The sequence below is a fragment of the Nycticebus coucang genome, chromosome 4 (assembly GCF_027406575.1).
Source record: "Nycticebus coucang isolate mNycCou1 chromosome 4, mNycCou1.pri, whole genome shotgun sequence".
Taxonomy (NCBI): Eukaryota; Metazoa; Chordata; class Mammalia; order Primates; family Lorisidae; genus Nycticebus; species Nycticebus coucang.
In genome coordinates, this window is record NC_069783.1 from 95,589,336 (window position 1) to 95,605,711 (window position 16,376).

The 16,376-nt window shown below is 45.1% G+C and overlaps 1 protein-coding gene and 1 pseudogene across 5 annotated transcripts in view; one reads left to right on the forward strand and one right to left on the reverse strand.

Moving 5' to 3' along the window:
• The window catches only part of TBC1D8 (TBC1 domain family member 8), a 131,829-nt gene extending 119,370 nt beyond the window's left edge, over window positions 1-12,459 (reverse strand). For all 5 annotated transcript variants that reach the window (XR_008379734.1, XM_053589931.1, XM_053589930.1 and 2 more), the window contains exon 1: window positions 12,147-12,459. Coding sequence is in view for 4 of the 5 variants with exons in the window: in XM_053589931.1 (XP_053445906.1) it covers window positions 12,147-12,273 (127 nt within the window). In the remaining variant the exon portion in view is untranslated. The remainder of the gene's footprint in view (window positions 1-12,146) is intronic.
• On the forward strand, window positions 2,548-3,092 carry LOC128584792 (ubiquitin-40S ribosomal protein S27a-like; annotated as a pseudogene).
• Window positions 12,460-16,376: the final 3,917 nt, after the last annotated feature.

Below are 16,376 nucleotides of genomic sequence, written 5' to 3' on the forward strand. Positions count from 1 at the left end.
TCTCTTCTCCTTGGCTTCAGGAAAAATACACCCTGTGGCTGCCCTCATAGCCCTGGCTATCTCCTCTACAGGCCTTACTAGACTACTCCCAGGTACCTCAAACTTAACTTATCCCAAACAGACTCAGAAACCTCAGGGCCTTTGCACAGCTCTTTTCTCAACTTTTCACCAGCTGACACCGTGCTGTGCACCCTGCAGGTCTCAGCTGAGATCACAGGTCCTCAGAGACAGGACCCACCCAGTTTCCCTGTTATTCTTTCTCGCATCCCCCTACACTCACCAGCATGTGTAATTCAGTATTTCATGATGTAATATTACCCCACCACCGCCTCCTGAGCATCCGGGACTATAGCCACCTGCCACAATGCCTGGCTATTTTTTAAGAGACGAGGTCTCGCTCTAGCTTAGGCTGGTCTTAAACTCATAAGCTCAAGTGATCTACCCGCCTTGGTGTCCCAGAGTGCTGGGAATACAGGTGTGAGCTGCCACGCCCAGACGCATTTTCTTCTTCTTTACTTACAAATAATTAAATCCATTGAACCAACATATATTGAGCTTGAAGGACAAAATCTTCTGCCATGCAAAAACCATGTTGGTAACTATTATAGTAATCGTTGCTACTGTTTTGCTGATTAAGACACAGAGTCCCCGGAAAGAGTGGTTCGTGGTCACAGAACCACATTTCTGAGGCTTGTGAAGAGACAGAAATCATGAACTTGTAACTCTAAACTGATCTCTCTAGAGAGGAAAAAAACAAATTTCACAATAGGTCTCTTTTAATTTCAAATAAAAGTACCTAAGTTAGATGCATTTCTGAAAATAGTTCTAAGCCTCTGTAAAACGACACACCCCACACATGCTAGACATTTTGAAGGCTAAATATAGCACCCTGAGAGGACACAGAGCTGGTACACAGGCATCTGGGGACTATCATGGTCCGTGGGCAGTGAGGGGACATGGCTCCAATGCTTTCCTGACCCCTATTACCATCTGAGCTGTTAGCCAGAAACACTGCCAAGTTCCCCAAAAGCACAGATCCTGTCTGTACCGTAACAAAGTGCTAGGGGCATGAGGACAAGTACACACCTCTGCAAGGCTCAGGAGAAACTGCTCCTATGTCCTGGCTCCCCAAGGGAAACCTCTCCCAGTTCTCAGAGAATTCTTCTTGTATTCGCCTCTGCTATCCCCGAATATCACAGTCATATTACTACTTTCTGAATTTTTAGCCTAGGCATTAGCTGTCAACTGTTAGAAGTGGGGGATCCAGCTTTCTTTTGTGACCACTTCCATGCACCCCTCAGCCCCAGTTACGCCACAGTTTTGGTTAGATCACAAGTCAATATTTACGTTATTATAACTACATAAACATTAGCCGAGAGTTCAGCTTTTTAGTAAAACTATGAAACTTTTTCTATCCAATATAACTTTTTATTTTCCCTGGAATTAACAACTATCCAAGAACTTCATTGGTTCATTTACCTACTATGTAAATAGATTATTTGTGTCAATAATAAACCTTACATAGAAGGTTTATTTACCTTCTATGTAAATAGATTATTTGTGTCAATAATCTATCCACAAATTCTCCCTGGGTGCATGGATCTTCATTCATTATGTGCAAACACACTGCATGGTCCATCACCTTCTCTTCTCCTAGAAGATGTCCCGCAGCCTGTGCTCTGATCTGGACTCGGGGTGAGGGGAGTTCTCAGTGACATCTCAGGACCTCCTTCTAAGGGAGATCTAAGGATCTCTTCTGAAACAAGCAACAAAAAGCACAAACTCTGAAGGAAAAGGACAGATACATATGACTATGTGAAAATTAAACATGCTTGTTTTTCAAAAAACCTATAATGAAAATAAAAACCTAAAAAGCCTGGTTTTTAAAAATATATATGTATAATAGCCGGGCGTTGTGGCAGGCGCCTGTAGTCCCAGCTACTCGGGAGGCTGAGGCAAGAGAATCGCTTAAGCCCAGGAGTTGGAGGTTGCTGTGAGCTGTGTGTGGCCACGGCACTCTACCAAGGGCCATAAAGTGAGACTCTGTCTCTACAAAAAAAAAAAAAAAAAAAATATATATATATATATATATATATATAGGCTCGGCGCCTATAGCTCAGCGGCTAGGGCGCCAGCCACATACACTGGAGCTAGAGGGTTCGAACCCAGCCTGGGCCTGCCAAACAACAATGACAACTGCAACCAAAAAAAAAAAAAAATAGCTGGGCATAGTGGCAGGTGCCTGTAGTCCCAGCTACTTGGGAGACAGAGGCAAGAGAATCGCTTAAGCCCAAGAGTCTGAGGTTGCTGTGAGCTGTGACACCACAGCACTCTACTGAGGGCAACATAGTGAGACTCTGTCTCAAATAATAATAATTTAAAAAAAAGCAAACAACATACTGATTAGGGATATATATAAGTTGGAAATATTCCATTTTCTAGTAACAGGTGATAGGTATGTGGTGTTTAATCTATTACTTATACTTTATATTATATATCCTTATGCACATGGAAGAGCCCATATTAAAAACCAACCATACACCTTTCTAATCCACCATCTGCAGTGGAACGGCCACCAGGATGGAGAGTTTTGTAAAAACACTTACAGGAAGACCATTACTCACTTTCAAGATTGAAGCCTCAGTTACTATAGAAATATAAAGGCCAAGATCCAGGATAAGAAAGGAATTCCTCCTGATCAGCAAGGACTCATTTTTGCTGGCAACCAACCGGAAGATGGGTGCACTTCAACTACCACATTCGAAAGGAGTCCACTGTTCATCTTGTGTTTAGACGTCATGATGGTGCTAAGAGAAGGAAGAAGTCTTCCCAAGAAGAATAAGCCTAAGAGAGAGAAGGTTAAGCTGGCTGTCCTGAAATGCTATAAGGTGGGTAAGAATGGCAAGACTGATCACCTTCATGAGAGTATCCTTCAGATGAGTGTGATGCTGGAGTTTTTAGAGTCAGCTACTTTGATAGACATTATTGTGGCAAATGTTGTCTAACATACGGCTTCAACAAACCAGAAGACAAGTAACTGCGCGTGACTTAATAAAAGACATGAGCAAACAAATAAAAAAAACAATCATACAACACAGTACCTTTTCATAAGGAGATCTTATAAAGGACTATGTATTTTGTTGTTGACTTTTTTCCTTTTTGTTTTAAGTAAAAAGCAGGAAACAGAAAAATCACAATAAAATTTGGTGGAACGAAAGACCCACCAAATGCTGGAGAATATGAATGACTCAAAATCCCACAGCTGTACTAGCTGTGATGGACTGGGGAAGTTAGCCTAGTTTGGAAGTTAGGAAGTTAGCCTATGGAATGAGTTACATAAAGGTTGCCAGTGGGCAGTTCTAACAGCTGGGCTGGTGCAGCCAACCAAATATGGCCAGTCTTTATGGCATGCAGTGCTGGTGTGAGAAAGAGTTAAGAACAACACTCTAGTACTTATTCTTGTCTTCTACACAATTTCCATTTCTAGAACAATGCAAAAGATTTCCTCGTTGACTCACATCTATCAATTCTATTTGATACGTAAAACTTGAATCTACTACTTGATAATCTACATCAAGTTTACAATTGATTGATTATACTACCTGATATCTATATCCATGTATTCAACAAATACAGAGGGTGCCAAAAAATATATACACATATTAAGAAAGCAAAAATCTGTGTTGAAATTGTAATACTCCATATATACTGACGACAAAAGATGAATGAATACAAGTCACAGTTGAGCACCTCTTATAATTGCAAAAGTCAAAATGACTTGAGTATTACAATTTTAATTTAGTTTTTTCCTTTCTTAAAACGTGTATATATTTTTTTCTTTTGAGACAGAGTCTTACTTGTTGCCCTAGATAGAGTGCTGTGGTATCACAACTCACAGCAACCTCAAACTCCCAGGCGCAAGGGATCCTCTTGCCTCAGACTCCCAAGTAGCTGGGTCTACAGGTGCCTACTACAATGCCCAGCTAGCTTTTCTATTTTTAGTAGAGATGGGGTCTTGCTTTGCTCAATCTGGTCTCAAACGCCTAAGCTTAAGCTATCCACCTGCCGTAGCCTCCCAGAGTGCAAGGATTACAGGCGTGAACCACCACATCTGGCTTGTGTATACATTTTTTGGCATGCCCTGTATTTATCAAGAATTCCCTGTTGGCAAGAAGCATTCTACTACTAGTCACAATAGAAGGGACACAGACCTAGGACCTCCCTCCTGAAGCTCATGGTCTGGTTCGCTGTAAACCAGTAAAGCCACAAAGAGCCTCATCATGACCCTATAAAGGAAAAGTGGAGAGTACAAGAGGATCAGTTCACCTGGCTCCAGAGCAGGGGGAGGGTCAGGTACGACATTTGCAGCAAGTGGAGCTCAGGCTGACTGAAGACTGAGAAGAATTAGCCAGATAGCTGGGGAGGAAGAGTCCCCACAGTCCCAGGCAGAGGGCAGAGCTAGTGAAGGTCCGGGGAGAGAACAGTGCCAACACACTGGGTGAAGGAGAAGCAGGCTGAGGGGTGGCACAGGGGCTGCTCATGCAAACCCAAACAGCAAGTCACATACATTCAGGGCTGCTTTTTTTTTTTTTTTTTTTGAGACAGAGTTTCACTATGTCCCCCTTGGTAGAATGCCATGGCATCACAGCTCACAGCAGCCTCAAACTCTTGGGCTTAAGCGATTCCCTTGCCTCAGCCTCCCAGGTAGCTGGGACTACAGGTACCTGCCACAAAGCCCGGCTATTTTTTGTTGCAGTTGTCATCGTTGTTTAGTTGGCCTGGGCCGGGTTTGAACCGGGCTCTTTTGGTGTATGTGGCTGGCGCTGTAACCACTGTGCTATGGGCACCAAGCCTCAGGGCTGCTTTTTTAATGCAATTGATAGAAGTTTTAAAAAGGGGATGGAGGAATCTGTGCTAGAAATATTATCAGATTTGTTACTTTCATTTTATATAAATTCTTCCTTATCCAATGCCACCAGAATATGGAGTCAAGATCATAAGAGTTTTACCCTTTCACTACTAGAAAATGAATTCTTTAAAAGCTATCAGCCTCTCAATCATTTTTAGCTCTTTCTAAGGAGTTCCAACTAGGCAGACATGTCTAACCTCCTCTGCCCCACCACCCATACAATTTGTACCTCATATCATTCCCTGGAGTGACACAGTCCAGGCTTTGATTACCTAATTACAAATATATTGCCCTTATTATTTTCTCATTAAATGCAACTCTTGGAAACGTCAAAGATTTATTAATGGTTTATCAGACTTTAAAGTAACCCTCAGTTACTTTATCTGTTTAATACTCAAGATTTGTGCTCCTGAAATCAAACTACTTTCTTTATTTGTGGTTTCTTCACTATAGTGCCAGCAAACAAGACCAAATCATCTAAGATGCTCCAGCCAACATCTAAACATCTAGAGAATGTAACAGACTGCCCTGCTGAGTCAAAGATTTTCACTGTTAGAGGAGATGAAATGTACAAACAAATGCAGCTACCTGAGCAGGATTCCAGCCAAGATCTATCCGACTAGTCAAGAAATGAAACACCCATGCTGGGCTTTACCCATTCCCGACCTACTGATAGTCATCCTGAGCAAGCTTATGACTCCCCAGCCCCACTCCCCACATTGTCTGTGAGACACTGTGCCAAAGGCAGTAAACCACTCTGCACACAGCATGAGCTCCACTCAGCACAGGAACACCAAAGTCAAGTTCCCTTTATTCACTAGGATTTAATGTGGTCCAAGAATCCCTGTTCCCAAATCCTACAAAATACCTTTCCATTGGATAATACTTAACCCAAGTTGCTATTTAAATATTTACTCTTTTAATTACACTTATTACTGCACTTTCTTTTTTTTTTCCTTCTTTTTTTTTTTATTAAATCATAGCTGTGTACATTGATATGATCATGGGGCATCATTCACTAGCTTCACAGACCATTTACCAAGTTTCACATATACCCTTGTAAGATGCACCGCTGGTAGATAAATGACAGTTTCTTAGAGCCCTCACCCTGTTACTCAGTTTCTTAAAATGTTACTTCGCTTTTCTTTTTTCAAACTTACTAGGTGCCAAGCACAATCAAGCTCTTGATATATACTGTTTATTTTAATTCTAATGCTTATTTAAATCACAACCCTTGTACCTTGCTGGTAGGAATGAAAAATGATACAGCAGCTGTGAAATACAGCTTCTAGCCCTCCTGAGTAAGGTTCATGATTGCCCCTGTTTTAAGGCTAAGTTGTAACAAGGCTCAGAGAAACTAGATAAAGTAGTCCAAGGCCTCTCAGCCCAGAGTGCTAAGCAACAGACTTTGACTCCAAAGCTTGTATTTTACATTCTTTCCCACTATACCATACTTTTTCCCTTGCCCCTGTTTAGGCAATCAGCCCATGGCTACTACAAATCCAGTAACAGGAACAGGGATGTAAGTAAACATCCTGCAAAGTAGAAAACACCAATAGTTTATTCAAATTATTACTTTTTTCTGTCAGCCTCTTTAGAAAAAGAACTACAATATTATCCAGGAATGCATATAAAACACTGAAGAATAAAACAAAATCCTTCAGAGGGCACATCTGGGTGGTGCTATTTGTTTTTTTTTTTTTTTACTTTTTTCCCACTCACTTTTTTTTTCTTACTCTGTGCCCTGGGTAGAATGTAATGCCTTCATAGCTCACAGCAACCTCAAACTCCTGTGCTCAAGCGATCTTCTTGCCTCAGCATCCCTAGTAGCTAGGACCACAGGCACCCGCCACAATGCCCGGCTTGTTTTTCTGTTTTTAATAGAGATGGGTGCTTGATCTTGCTCAGGCTGGTCTCGATCTCCTAACCTTGGGTGATCCAGCCGCCTTAGCCTCCCAGAGTGCCTGGATTATAGGTGTGAGCTGCCACACCTGGCCCCACTCACTTTTTTTTAATGGATACATACATAATTATATATATTATCCTCCCTTAAAGATTTAATTGACAAATATGTAATTATACATATTTAGGGGGTGCAATTGGATGTTTTGAGAGCAATGTATAATGACCTGATCAAGGTCATTAGCATACCCCTCACTCATGCATTTATCATTCAAAAGCCTCCCTTTTAGCTATTTTGTAATATACTTTACTGATAACCATTGTCACCTACTGTACAATAAAACACCAGAACTTGGGCGGCGCCTGTGGCTCAGTGAGTAGAGCGCCAGCCCCATATACCAAGGGTGGTGGGTTCGAACCCGACCCTGACCAAACTGCAACAAAAAAATAGTCGGGCGTTGTGGCGGGCACCTGTAGTCCCAGCTACTCAGGAGGCTGAGGCAAGAGAATTGCCTAAGTGCAAGAGCTGGAGGTTGCTGTGAGCTGTAACGCCAGGGCATTCTACTGAGGGCGATAAAGTGAGACTCTGTCTTAAAAAAAAAAAAAAACCACCAGAAGTTATTCTCCTATCTAACTGTAACTTTGTACTTACTAACCAACCTTTTCCCACCATCTCCTCCCCTTTTCCCTCCCTAATCTCTGGTAACCACTGTTCTACTCTCTGCCTCAAGGATATTAATTTTTTTCTTTTATCGTTCGCATAGGAGTGAGATTATGTGGTATTTGATCCCTTCTTTCACTTAACATGATGGCTCTAGGCTTATCCATGTTGCCACAAATGACAGGATTTCATTCTTTTTTATGGCTGAATAGTACTCCACTGTATATACATACCACATTTTCCTCCCCCATTTTTTTTATTGTTAGACACTCTTTTATGAGATGATATATGATTCTATATTTTGGTTATTTAAATAATGCTGTAATACACACGACAGTGCAGGTAGCTCTTCAACTTAACGATTTCATTTCCTTTGGATATATACGCAATAGTGGGGTTGCTGCAATGCATGGTAGTTTTAAAGTTAGCTCTTTTGAGGAAGCTCTGCACTGTTTTCTGTAATATTTACAGTCCCACCAACAGTGCTTAAGTGCTCCCTTCTCCCCCATATCCTCAACGACACTTGTCTTCCTTTGTCTTTTTGCTAACAGCCACTCTAACTGGACTAAGGTGGTATCTCACAGTAATTTCAATCTGCATTTACTTCATAATTAGTGATCTTGAGCACTTTTCCATATAACTGCTGGCATTTGCCTATCTCCCTTTGGGAAGTGTCTATTGAAGTCTTTCTGCCCATTTTTCAATTGTGTTATTAGTTTTTCTGCTGCTCAGTTGAGTTCCTTATGAACCCACTCATTTTAAGTGCTTCAGAGAACTATGTTCTATCTGTGCACTGCCTCCCACATGGTAACTTCTCCACTCTTTGTTCCCTCAGAGCAGATTCAACTTTTATAAGAAATATTCCAGGCGGGACCTGTGGCTCAGTGAGTAGGCCACCGACCCCATATACCGAGGGTGGCGGGTTCAAACCTGGCCCGGCCAAAACTGCAACAAAAAAATAGCTGGGTGTTGTGGCGGGTGCCTGTAGTCCCAGCTACTGGGGATGCTGAGGCAAGAGAATCACCTAAGACCAAGAGCTGGAGGTTGCTGTGAGCTGTGATGCCACAACACTCTACCAAGGGTGATAAAGTGAGACTCTGTCTCTACAAAAAAAAAAAAAAATATTCCCATGGGCTGGAGACTATATCAAAGTGAAAGTGAACACTGTATAATTTTACTTCCCCTCCAAGGTAGCAAAATCTCTTCCATCAGCAGAGATTTGGAAACACTCTTAATACTGAACTCTGGCTGGGCCGTGTTCTGACATGAGAAAAAAGTGGGTACACCCCAATACTATCTGGCTCACATCTGTGCCCACCTTCACTAGCCACCTACAATGTCAGTGCCATGATCCTCACCCCTCAAAAGAAGCTACAAAAAAGGACAGGAGGAAAGGATTCTATTTCCCAACCTTCCCCCTCCAACTTTTCACAGAGGTCAAGACTGCCAGGTAAACAGGAAGCTGAGAGGTTCCAGGTAACTAGAAACAGGTCAGCCTCAGTGCAAAAAGCTAGGCTTGTTTTCCCATCCACCTTTTTTTTTTCTTTTTTTTTTTTTTTAAGAGACAGAGTCTCACTTTATCACCGTCGGTAGATGCCGTGGCCTCACCCAGCTCACAGCAACCTCCAACTCCTGGGCTTAAGCGATTCTCCTGCCTCAGCCTCCCGAGTAGCTGGGACTACAGGCGCCCGCCACAACGCCCAGCTATTTTTTGGTTGCAGTTCAGCCGGGGCTGGGTTTGAACCCGCCACCCTCGGCATATGGGGCCAGCGCCCCACCAACTGAGCCACAGGCGCCGCCCGCCCATCCACCTTTTAAGGAAAAAGTGGGATCCATCATTCACACATGTATTCATCTATCTATTCATCCTAGAAGTGTTTCCTACACATATATTATATGCTAGGCACCTTCACAGAATGCAAAATGTAGTAGGGGAAAACAATGAAGAAAATACACGAGGATATTGTATTGTTAGAAAGTGAGAAAGAATTACAGAGAAAAATAAAACCGCAGATGTGTATAGGGAATGTATATGTGTGTAAAGTAGAAGGACAGATTGTAATCCTCAAAGAAATAAAACTTTATACAGTAGAATCTCTGTAAATTGACCACCCAAAGGAAACTGATCAACATATAGAGGTGGTTAACATAAGAAACTAGGCCTACTGTACTGATGCACACATGTGGTGCATGTCTGGTCTATGAAAGTTAGGTCAACTCACAGAGGTATTCAACTATGGAGGTTCTACTGTATTTCTGAATTTGGGCAGTTCCGATTACTTTACCCACTAGACCTCATATGTTTAAATTCCTCTCTAATAGCAAATTCAACAACACAATAATAGAGATACATTTTAATTTCTGCTTACAATTTATTTCCACTCCTTCATAGGCCATTTCTGCTTGGTTCCTTCCAAACAAAAGTCTAGAACCAGCCAGCACTTTAGCCCCCACTATTTTCATAAATAAATCCAATCTAAATCTGAAACTCTTAAATAAATTGCTAAAAACCTCCCAAATTAGAATTCTACATTTTTAGAAAACTGCCACCAGCACAGAGCTGCCTTCTGTGTCCCTCTGGTCTTGACTTTAGTGGCTCCATGAAGACCAGCCTGACAGTGGAATGGTCAGTCAGGGTTGCTCAATCGACACAGCCATGCCACTGTTTCCTGGCTAAATGCCTAAAGGTGAGGCATCCAGCTTCAGAGGAGATGCTATCCTTTCATTGTCAACGGGGTCTCTAAGAAATAAAGCCAATGTTCTCTCCCTTTGTGTGGCCTTTTTCCCTTTTATGGTTTGATCTTGTTGCCCTTAAGAATAAGAAAATTCTGCACATTCCCAGTAAGCCCAAATCAAAGTAAATACCAAAGCACACCAAAGCCACAGGTACAATGACAACATGAGATCTGCTTGATTTTGGAATACATCTGGGAGGGGACCACATCATTTCAAGTTTATCACAGATTCTCCAGAAGAGAAGCGGTACTGAAGCTCAACCAGGAATCACGAGCAGCTCCATCCTCTGTGTCTGGACCATCTCCCCTGCTAGATGGGGAATACCCTGAAGGCAGCAGGCCCTCTCCACCTGGCTTAGGAGTCTTTCCCAAAGCAGTTGCAGGGGAACACCCCAAGTGAATGAATGAATGAAAGCATCTGCTGGACAAACTGTCCTTTGTCTCACTTCATAAATCTTCAGACCCTATCCTCACTCCCCACTAGAGGAAACCATTTCTAGGCCAAGGACTTTGGTGAACACACCATAATTTAAGATGTACAGCCCTAAAAGAACAAAGGGACAAACCCCTCTCCATCACCCTCACCTTGAATGCCCTTCACAAGGTGCCACCAACCACCAGGTCCAGAGAGCCCAGTGCACAAGGGCCCAAGGGCCTCCTGCTCCTACACTAACACTCAAAAACAACTCCTGCAGCAGGTGTCTACACTGCCTCACTGCTCACTCAACACCTTACCTACCCCACTCCACCCAGAATTCTCAACTGCCCACCACCCCTTCTATCCAGAATCCTGCCAACTCCCACCCACTCCCTGGATCTCAGTGAAGTCCTCCCTCCTCCAACAACCCAACAACTAGCTTTATGAAGGTTAAAGTCCAACAAAGCCAATTCCCTCGGCACCTGTTCTGCCACTTTGGGAATTGTACATTTCCCGGGAGACACCTGCTCAGGAAGGGCCTTCCCCATACTGGCCAGAGAGCAGAAAAAGTCACCAACATCTAACCTAGGGACCCAATCTCAGTCCTTTGACCTCTCTGACCTCTGTCTTCTCAGGAGAACTAAGGATGAGAGAGGAATATGTAAGGTCTTGTTCGTTCAGATTCCAAAATAGGGAAATTTGATACAGGCTTCCTAGATATAGCTGAAAATGGCTGATAAACTGTCCTTTCACCGACCTGTTTAAACAGGTGTCTCCACTAATGCAAGGTGGCCTCAATTTCAAACAGCTTTGGATCACAACTTTTAAAGGGGGGAATGATTTGTTTTTCATCAACTTCACAAGCCTGGTTTTTGTCCCTATCATTCCTTGAAGCACACTGAAAGAAGGGGGAAAAAACTGACTTGCTCAATTTTGCTACCAAGATCAGGAAATGGGGGTTCGCATTGCCTCGGTTTCCCCTCCGGACGCGAGGGCCGTCAGGGGCCCACACACCCAACGGTCCCAGATCCCTCTTGGGGCCTCCCGAGCTGCGCCCCGCTGTGCACCGGCCGCGTATGCCCAGCCACTACACCACCTGCAGCCTCAGGCGCATCCAGATGGTCGAGTCCAGGCTGGCCCAGGCGCATCCCGCTGTCACCTGGCCCCGCGTTCCTCTTGGGGCAGCCCGCTCCCTCCAGTGACTCTCCAGCCAGCATTTCTCTTTCGATTCCCGAGCCAAATTTCTGGCCTCCAGGTGCTCACCTGGCCAGGCGGCGAAAGCACCTGCCTTGCCCGGGGAAATGCACCAGCCGGCGAGTCCCTCTGCCACCTCGACGGAAGCTCTCAAGAGAAATTCAGAAGAAAGGAAAACAAGCTCTAGGCAGGACAGTCCTGACCCCTCGTCTCCCAAGAAATCACCACCTGCGACGCAGCACCGGGCTGGGGACCGCGGGCCCGGCGGGGAGAGAGGCCCGGGGCCCGGCCGCTCCGCCCGCCCACTCGCCCCGGCGAGTCCCTTACCGGTGAGGCGGCCACCCCCCTCGCCGTGCCCGCGGCGCCGCTGCAGGATGAAGTAGCAGCTGCTCTTCTGGGTCACCCAGAGCTTCAGGGCGTTCTTCAGCAGCACCTCCTCGGGCTTGAGCCACATCGCGGCGGTCCGGCCGCGCCCGCGGGCCCCGGCTCACATCGCCCCGGCCACCGGCCGCATCGGGCCGATCCCGCTCAAGAGGAGGCGGCGGCGGCGGCGGCTGCGCGCAGGGACCGCAGCTCGATCAGTGCCCAGCGCTCGGAGAGCCCCGAGAGCGCAGCGGGCACTGCTAGCCCCGCGCAACCAGCTCAGCCTGCGCGTGGCCCCGCCCCGGCCCCGCCCCCGGCCGCCTCGCCCCGCCCCCGGCCGCGCCGGTCCCGCCCCCGCCGGCTCCCGTGGCGCCTCCCGGGTTTCCGCGTCCCGGCCACTCGGGCGCACAGTTCCGGAGCAGAGGGAGGAAGTGCGATCCCGCTCCCAGCTTCCCTCCCTCCCTCCACGCCGCGCTCGCGGGGCGCGCCGCGGCTCTTCCCCTTTCCCCGCACCTCCGGGGTGGGAACATGGGAGGGCCCCGGCGCCCGTACCTCGTCCGGAGAGGCGGGGGGAAAAGACCTCTTGTTCTCCAGCTCCGGGTGGCCCCACCGAGGGCGTTTATATTGGGGAGGGAGGGGGGAACAGAATGCATGCCAGCAAAGCCGAGTGCGTCTGGATTTAAAATAACAAAAGCAAACTCTTTTTTATAAATAACTAAAAAATAGCATAAACATTAAAAACAATTATGGTCGCATCGTTGAATGCTTAGCGCAAGCTTGGGGAGCTCTCACAAAAGGGATCCAAGGAAGCCGCTGAGAGGCAGCGATGTTGCGAGAACCTGAGGCAAGTCTCAGACCAAACTCAGCACACTGGACGTCCCTCGAGGGGGCGTAGAGGTGCCGATGTTAGGGCCATCCCTGTGGGTTCCCTACCCAGAAATAAAACCAGTCACGTTTGTTCTGAGAGAAACTGAAAAAGCTGGAAAATACAGAGGGGGCGACAGTGAAGGAAAGCTCCCCGAAGAATGTGGAGGTGACATCGCTGACCTTGAGCAGAATGGGAGACCTACAAGCCATCCCCGCAGGGACCGAAACCCTAGCAAAAGAGGAAAAGGAAAACTCCATCAGAACATGCCACGGAGTTTGACAAGGGGGTCTCTAATAAAATTAACTGTTAACTAGGACAGAACTGAAGAGTGAAGTAAAGTAAACCCCCCTACACACACACCCCTAGGACGCCTAGGAAGCGTCTTCAGTGAAGCCAAGCAACTTTTTGCCCTGGATCTGAAGAGATCAGCTCAAAAAACCTCATCAGACCTAGCATACAAAAACCCTATGGGAAGGAACGAATAGGAACACGCACCCGGAGGCAGGGGTTGGTGGTCTAGGACTGGCAGCACACTCAGAAATATCCTCTGCATGAAACTGAGGGAGGTAGTCAGCCAGGTAGTCCTGACCACAGAGTGGTCAGGAGTCATAAGAACAAGAACATATTCCTTCCAGAAACATTTGCTGTCACCTCCTGCTCTCAGACACACTGCCAGGTCCTGGAACTGCAGAGATGGGTGGGTGGGAGATGGGCATGCCCTAAAGGACTCACAGGTGGGAAAACAGACACAGACAAGTGTGGTGGGCCTCATAAAGGGAGCAGGTGGGTGGGGGGCAGTGAAGATGCAGACTGCCTGTCAGATATTGGGGGAAAAGACAGAGAAAGCCCATAGAACAGCTGTTCCTCCAATAGAACTTGAAAGTGAATATGGATTTAACACAGGTCAAGTAGGATAGCATGTCTGTTAAATGGGTCAGCATATATGACACTGGTTTAGGACAGCCTCTGGAGGCCAACAGCCCTGGACAGAATACCACCACTGCTACTATTTAGTCATGTAACCTTAACCTTGAGAAACACAGGAATGTCATAGAGCCTCAGGTGACTCAACTATAAAACTGGGGTAATCAGTTCCCTTACAGGAACTGTCCAGGGTATATTACACGGAGGGTGCCAAAAAAATGTATACACATTTCTTAAAGGGAAAAACTGTATTAAAATTATAATGTATACCAATAACGGTTTTTATCTTATATATTTTCTCTTTTATTTCTTGTAATTGCTTATGACTTGAGCATTACAATCATAATACAGTTTTTCCCTTTCCTAAAATGTATATACATGTTTTTGGCACCCTCTGTATTTAAGCACTTAGAACAGGGGTTGTATATGCTGGTGTCCAACCCTCAGCCTGGGGGCCACAAATGTGGCCCAACACAAAAATCATATACTTACTTAAAACATTATGAGATTCTTTGGTGGAACTCAATTGCATGGTTCTCAAGCATGAACTTTGTAGACAACAATATGTTGTCACAATGTCATATAAAACAAACATATGCACATGCACACTTTTTGTATTCATATGTGGCTTCAGTTTTACAGCAGCATGTGGTGTCCAGTGTGTTATCTTCCAAGCGCAGACAGTCGAATTGACACCATCAGACATTACATGAGCTCATGGTGACTTGGCAAGGCAGTGATCATCAATACTATTTCAACCTACCATTGCAACATTCGGCATTTAATGTTATTCAGAAATCAGGTGAGCATTCTTATTTGATTATTAAGATGCTTCCACATCTATGCGACCCTTCACACATCAACCACCATGCTTTACAATCATCCTCCACCTTGCCCTACATCAGCAGCCAAGATGTGGAAGGGCCCAAACCTTGCTTTCTGTTTTCTCATCAATTAGTTTTCATTATAAAAGTAAATATAGTCCCTGATCTATTATAATGTTGAAAGAGTCAATGAAAAGTGGACAGATGACTACATTTTTGTCAAGGCAAATAGTAGGGCACTCTACTTACTTTGTAGGGAATTTGTGCAATTCACTGTAATTTGAAAAGGCATAATATACAAAACCATGCTGCCAAATTCGATGTGTGTAAAGGATTGTGTCATTAAGAACAAAATATCAGATCTAAAAAAAGTCTGTCTTACCAACAAAAAACTTTCTTAAAGTTACAACCTAGACAAATCCCATTGTAAAAGCTAGTTATGTGGTAGCATATTTCATAGCCAAAAAATCGAAACCATTTACTGATGGTGAGTTTATTAAGCAATGTATGGAAAGCATAGCAGATATCATTTGGAATATTTCTAAAAATCAGTTTGTCTCGCCAGACTATAGCCAGGTGAATTGAAGAAATTAGGAAATCTATTGAAAGAAGTTTAAAAAATGAAGTTGCTAATTTCACATTTTATGCTTTGGTGATAGATGACAGCACTGATGCTACCAGTACAGCTCAACTTGCCGTTTTTGTTAGAGGTTTGCACATGGACTTCATGGCCACCCTGTATAATGTCACGGAAGAAATGCCTTCTTTAGTGCCCATAAAAGGCACAACTAAATCAAGTGATTTATACAAAGTGGCTCAGTGCCCATAGTTCAGTGGTTAGGGCGCTGGCCACATACACCCAGGCTGATGGGTTCGAACCTGGCCTGGGCCTGCTAAACAATGACAACTGCAACAAAAAAATAGCCGGGTGTTGTGGCAGATGCCTGTAGTCCCAGCTACTTGGGAGGCTGAAGCAAGAGAATGGCTTAATTGGCTCGGCACCTGTAGCTCAGGGAGTAGGGCGCCAGCCATATACACTGAAGCTGGAGGGTGCAAGCCCGGCCTGGGTCTGCTAAAACAACAATGACAACTGCAACCAAAACATAGCCAGGCGCTGTGCTGGGTGCATGTAGACCCAGCTACTTGGGAGGCGGAGGCAGGAGAATAGCTTGAGCCCATGAGTTGGAGGTTGCTGTGATGCCACGGCAATCTATCCAGAGTGACAGCTTGAGGCTCTGTCTCAGGAAAAAAAAAGAAAGAAAGAAACGATAAACCAAATTTGTGGCAACGCAGGTAGCTCATTGGGTAAGGCGCCGGCCACATACACCTAGGCGGGTGGGTTTGAGCGCAGCCTGGGCCTGCCAAACAACAATGACAACTGCAACAAAAAAAAGCTGGGCGTTGTGGTGGGCACCTGTAGTCCCAGCTACTCAGGAAGCTGAGGCCAAACAATCACTTAAGCCCAAGTGGTTGCTGTGAGCTGTAACGCCACGGCACTCTACCAAGGGTGACATAGTAAGACTCTGTCTCAAAAAAAAAAAAAAAATTTGTGCCAGAACTGGATGATGAAAACTGATT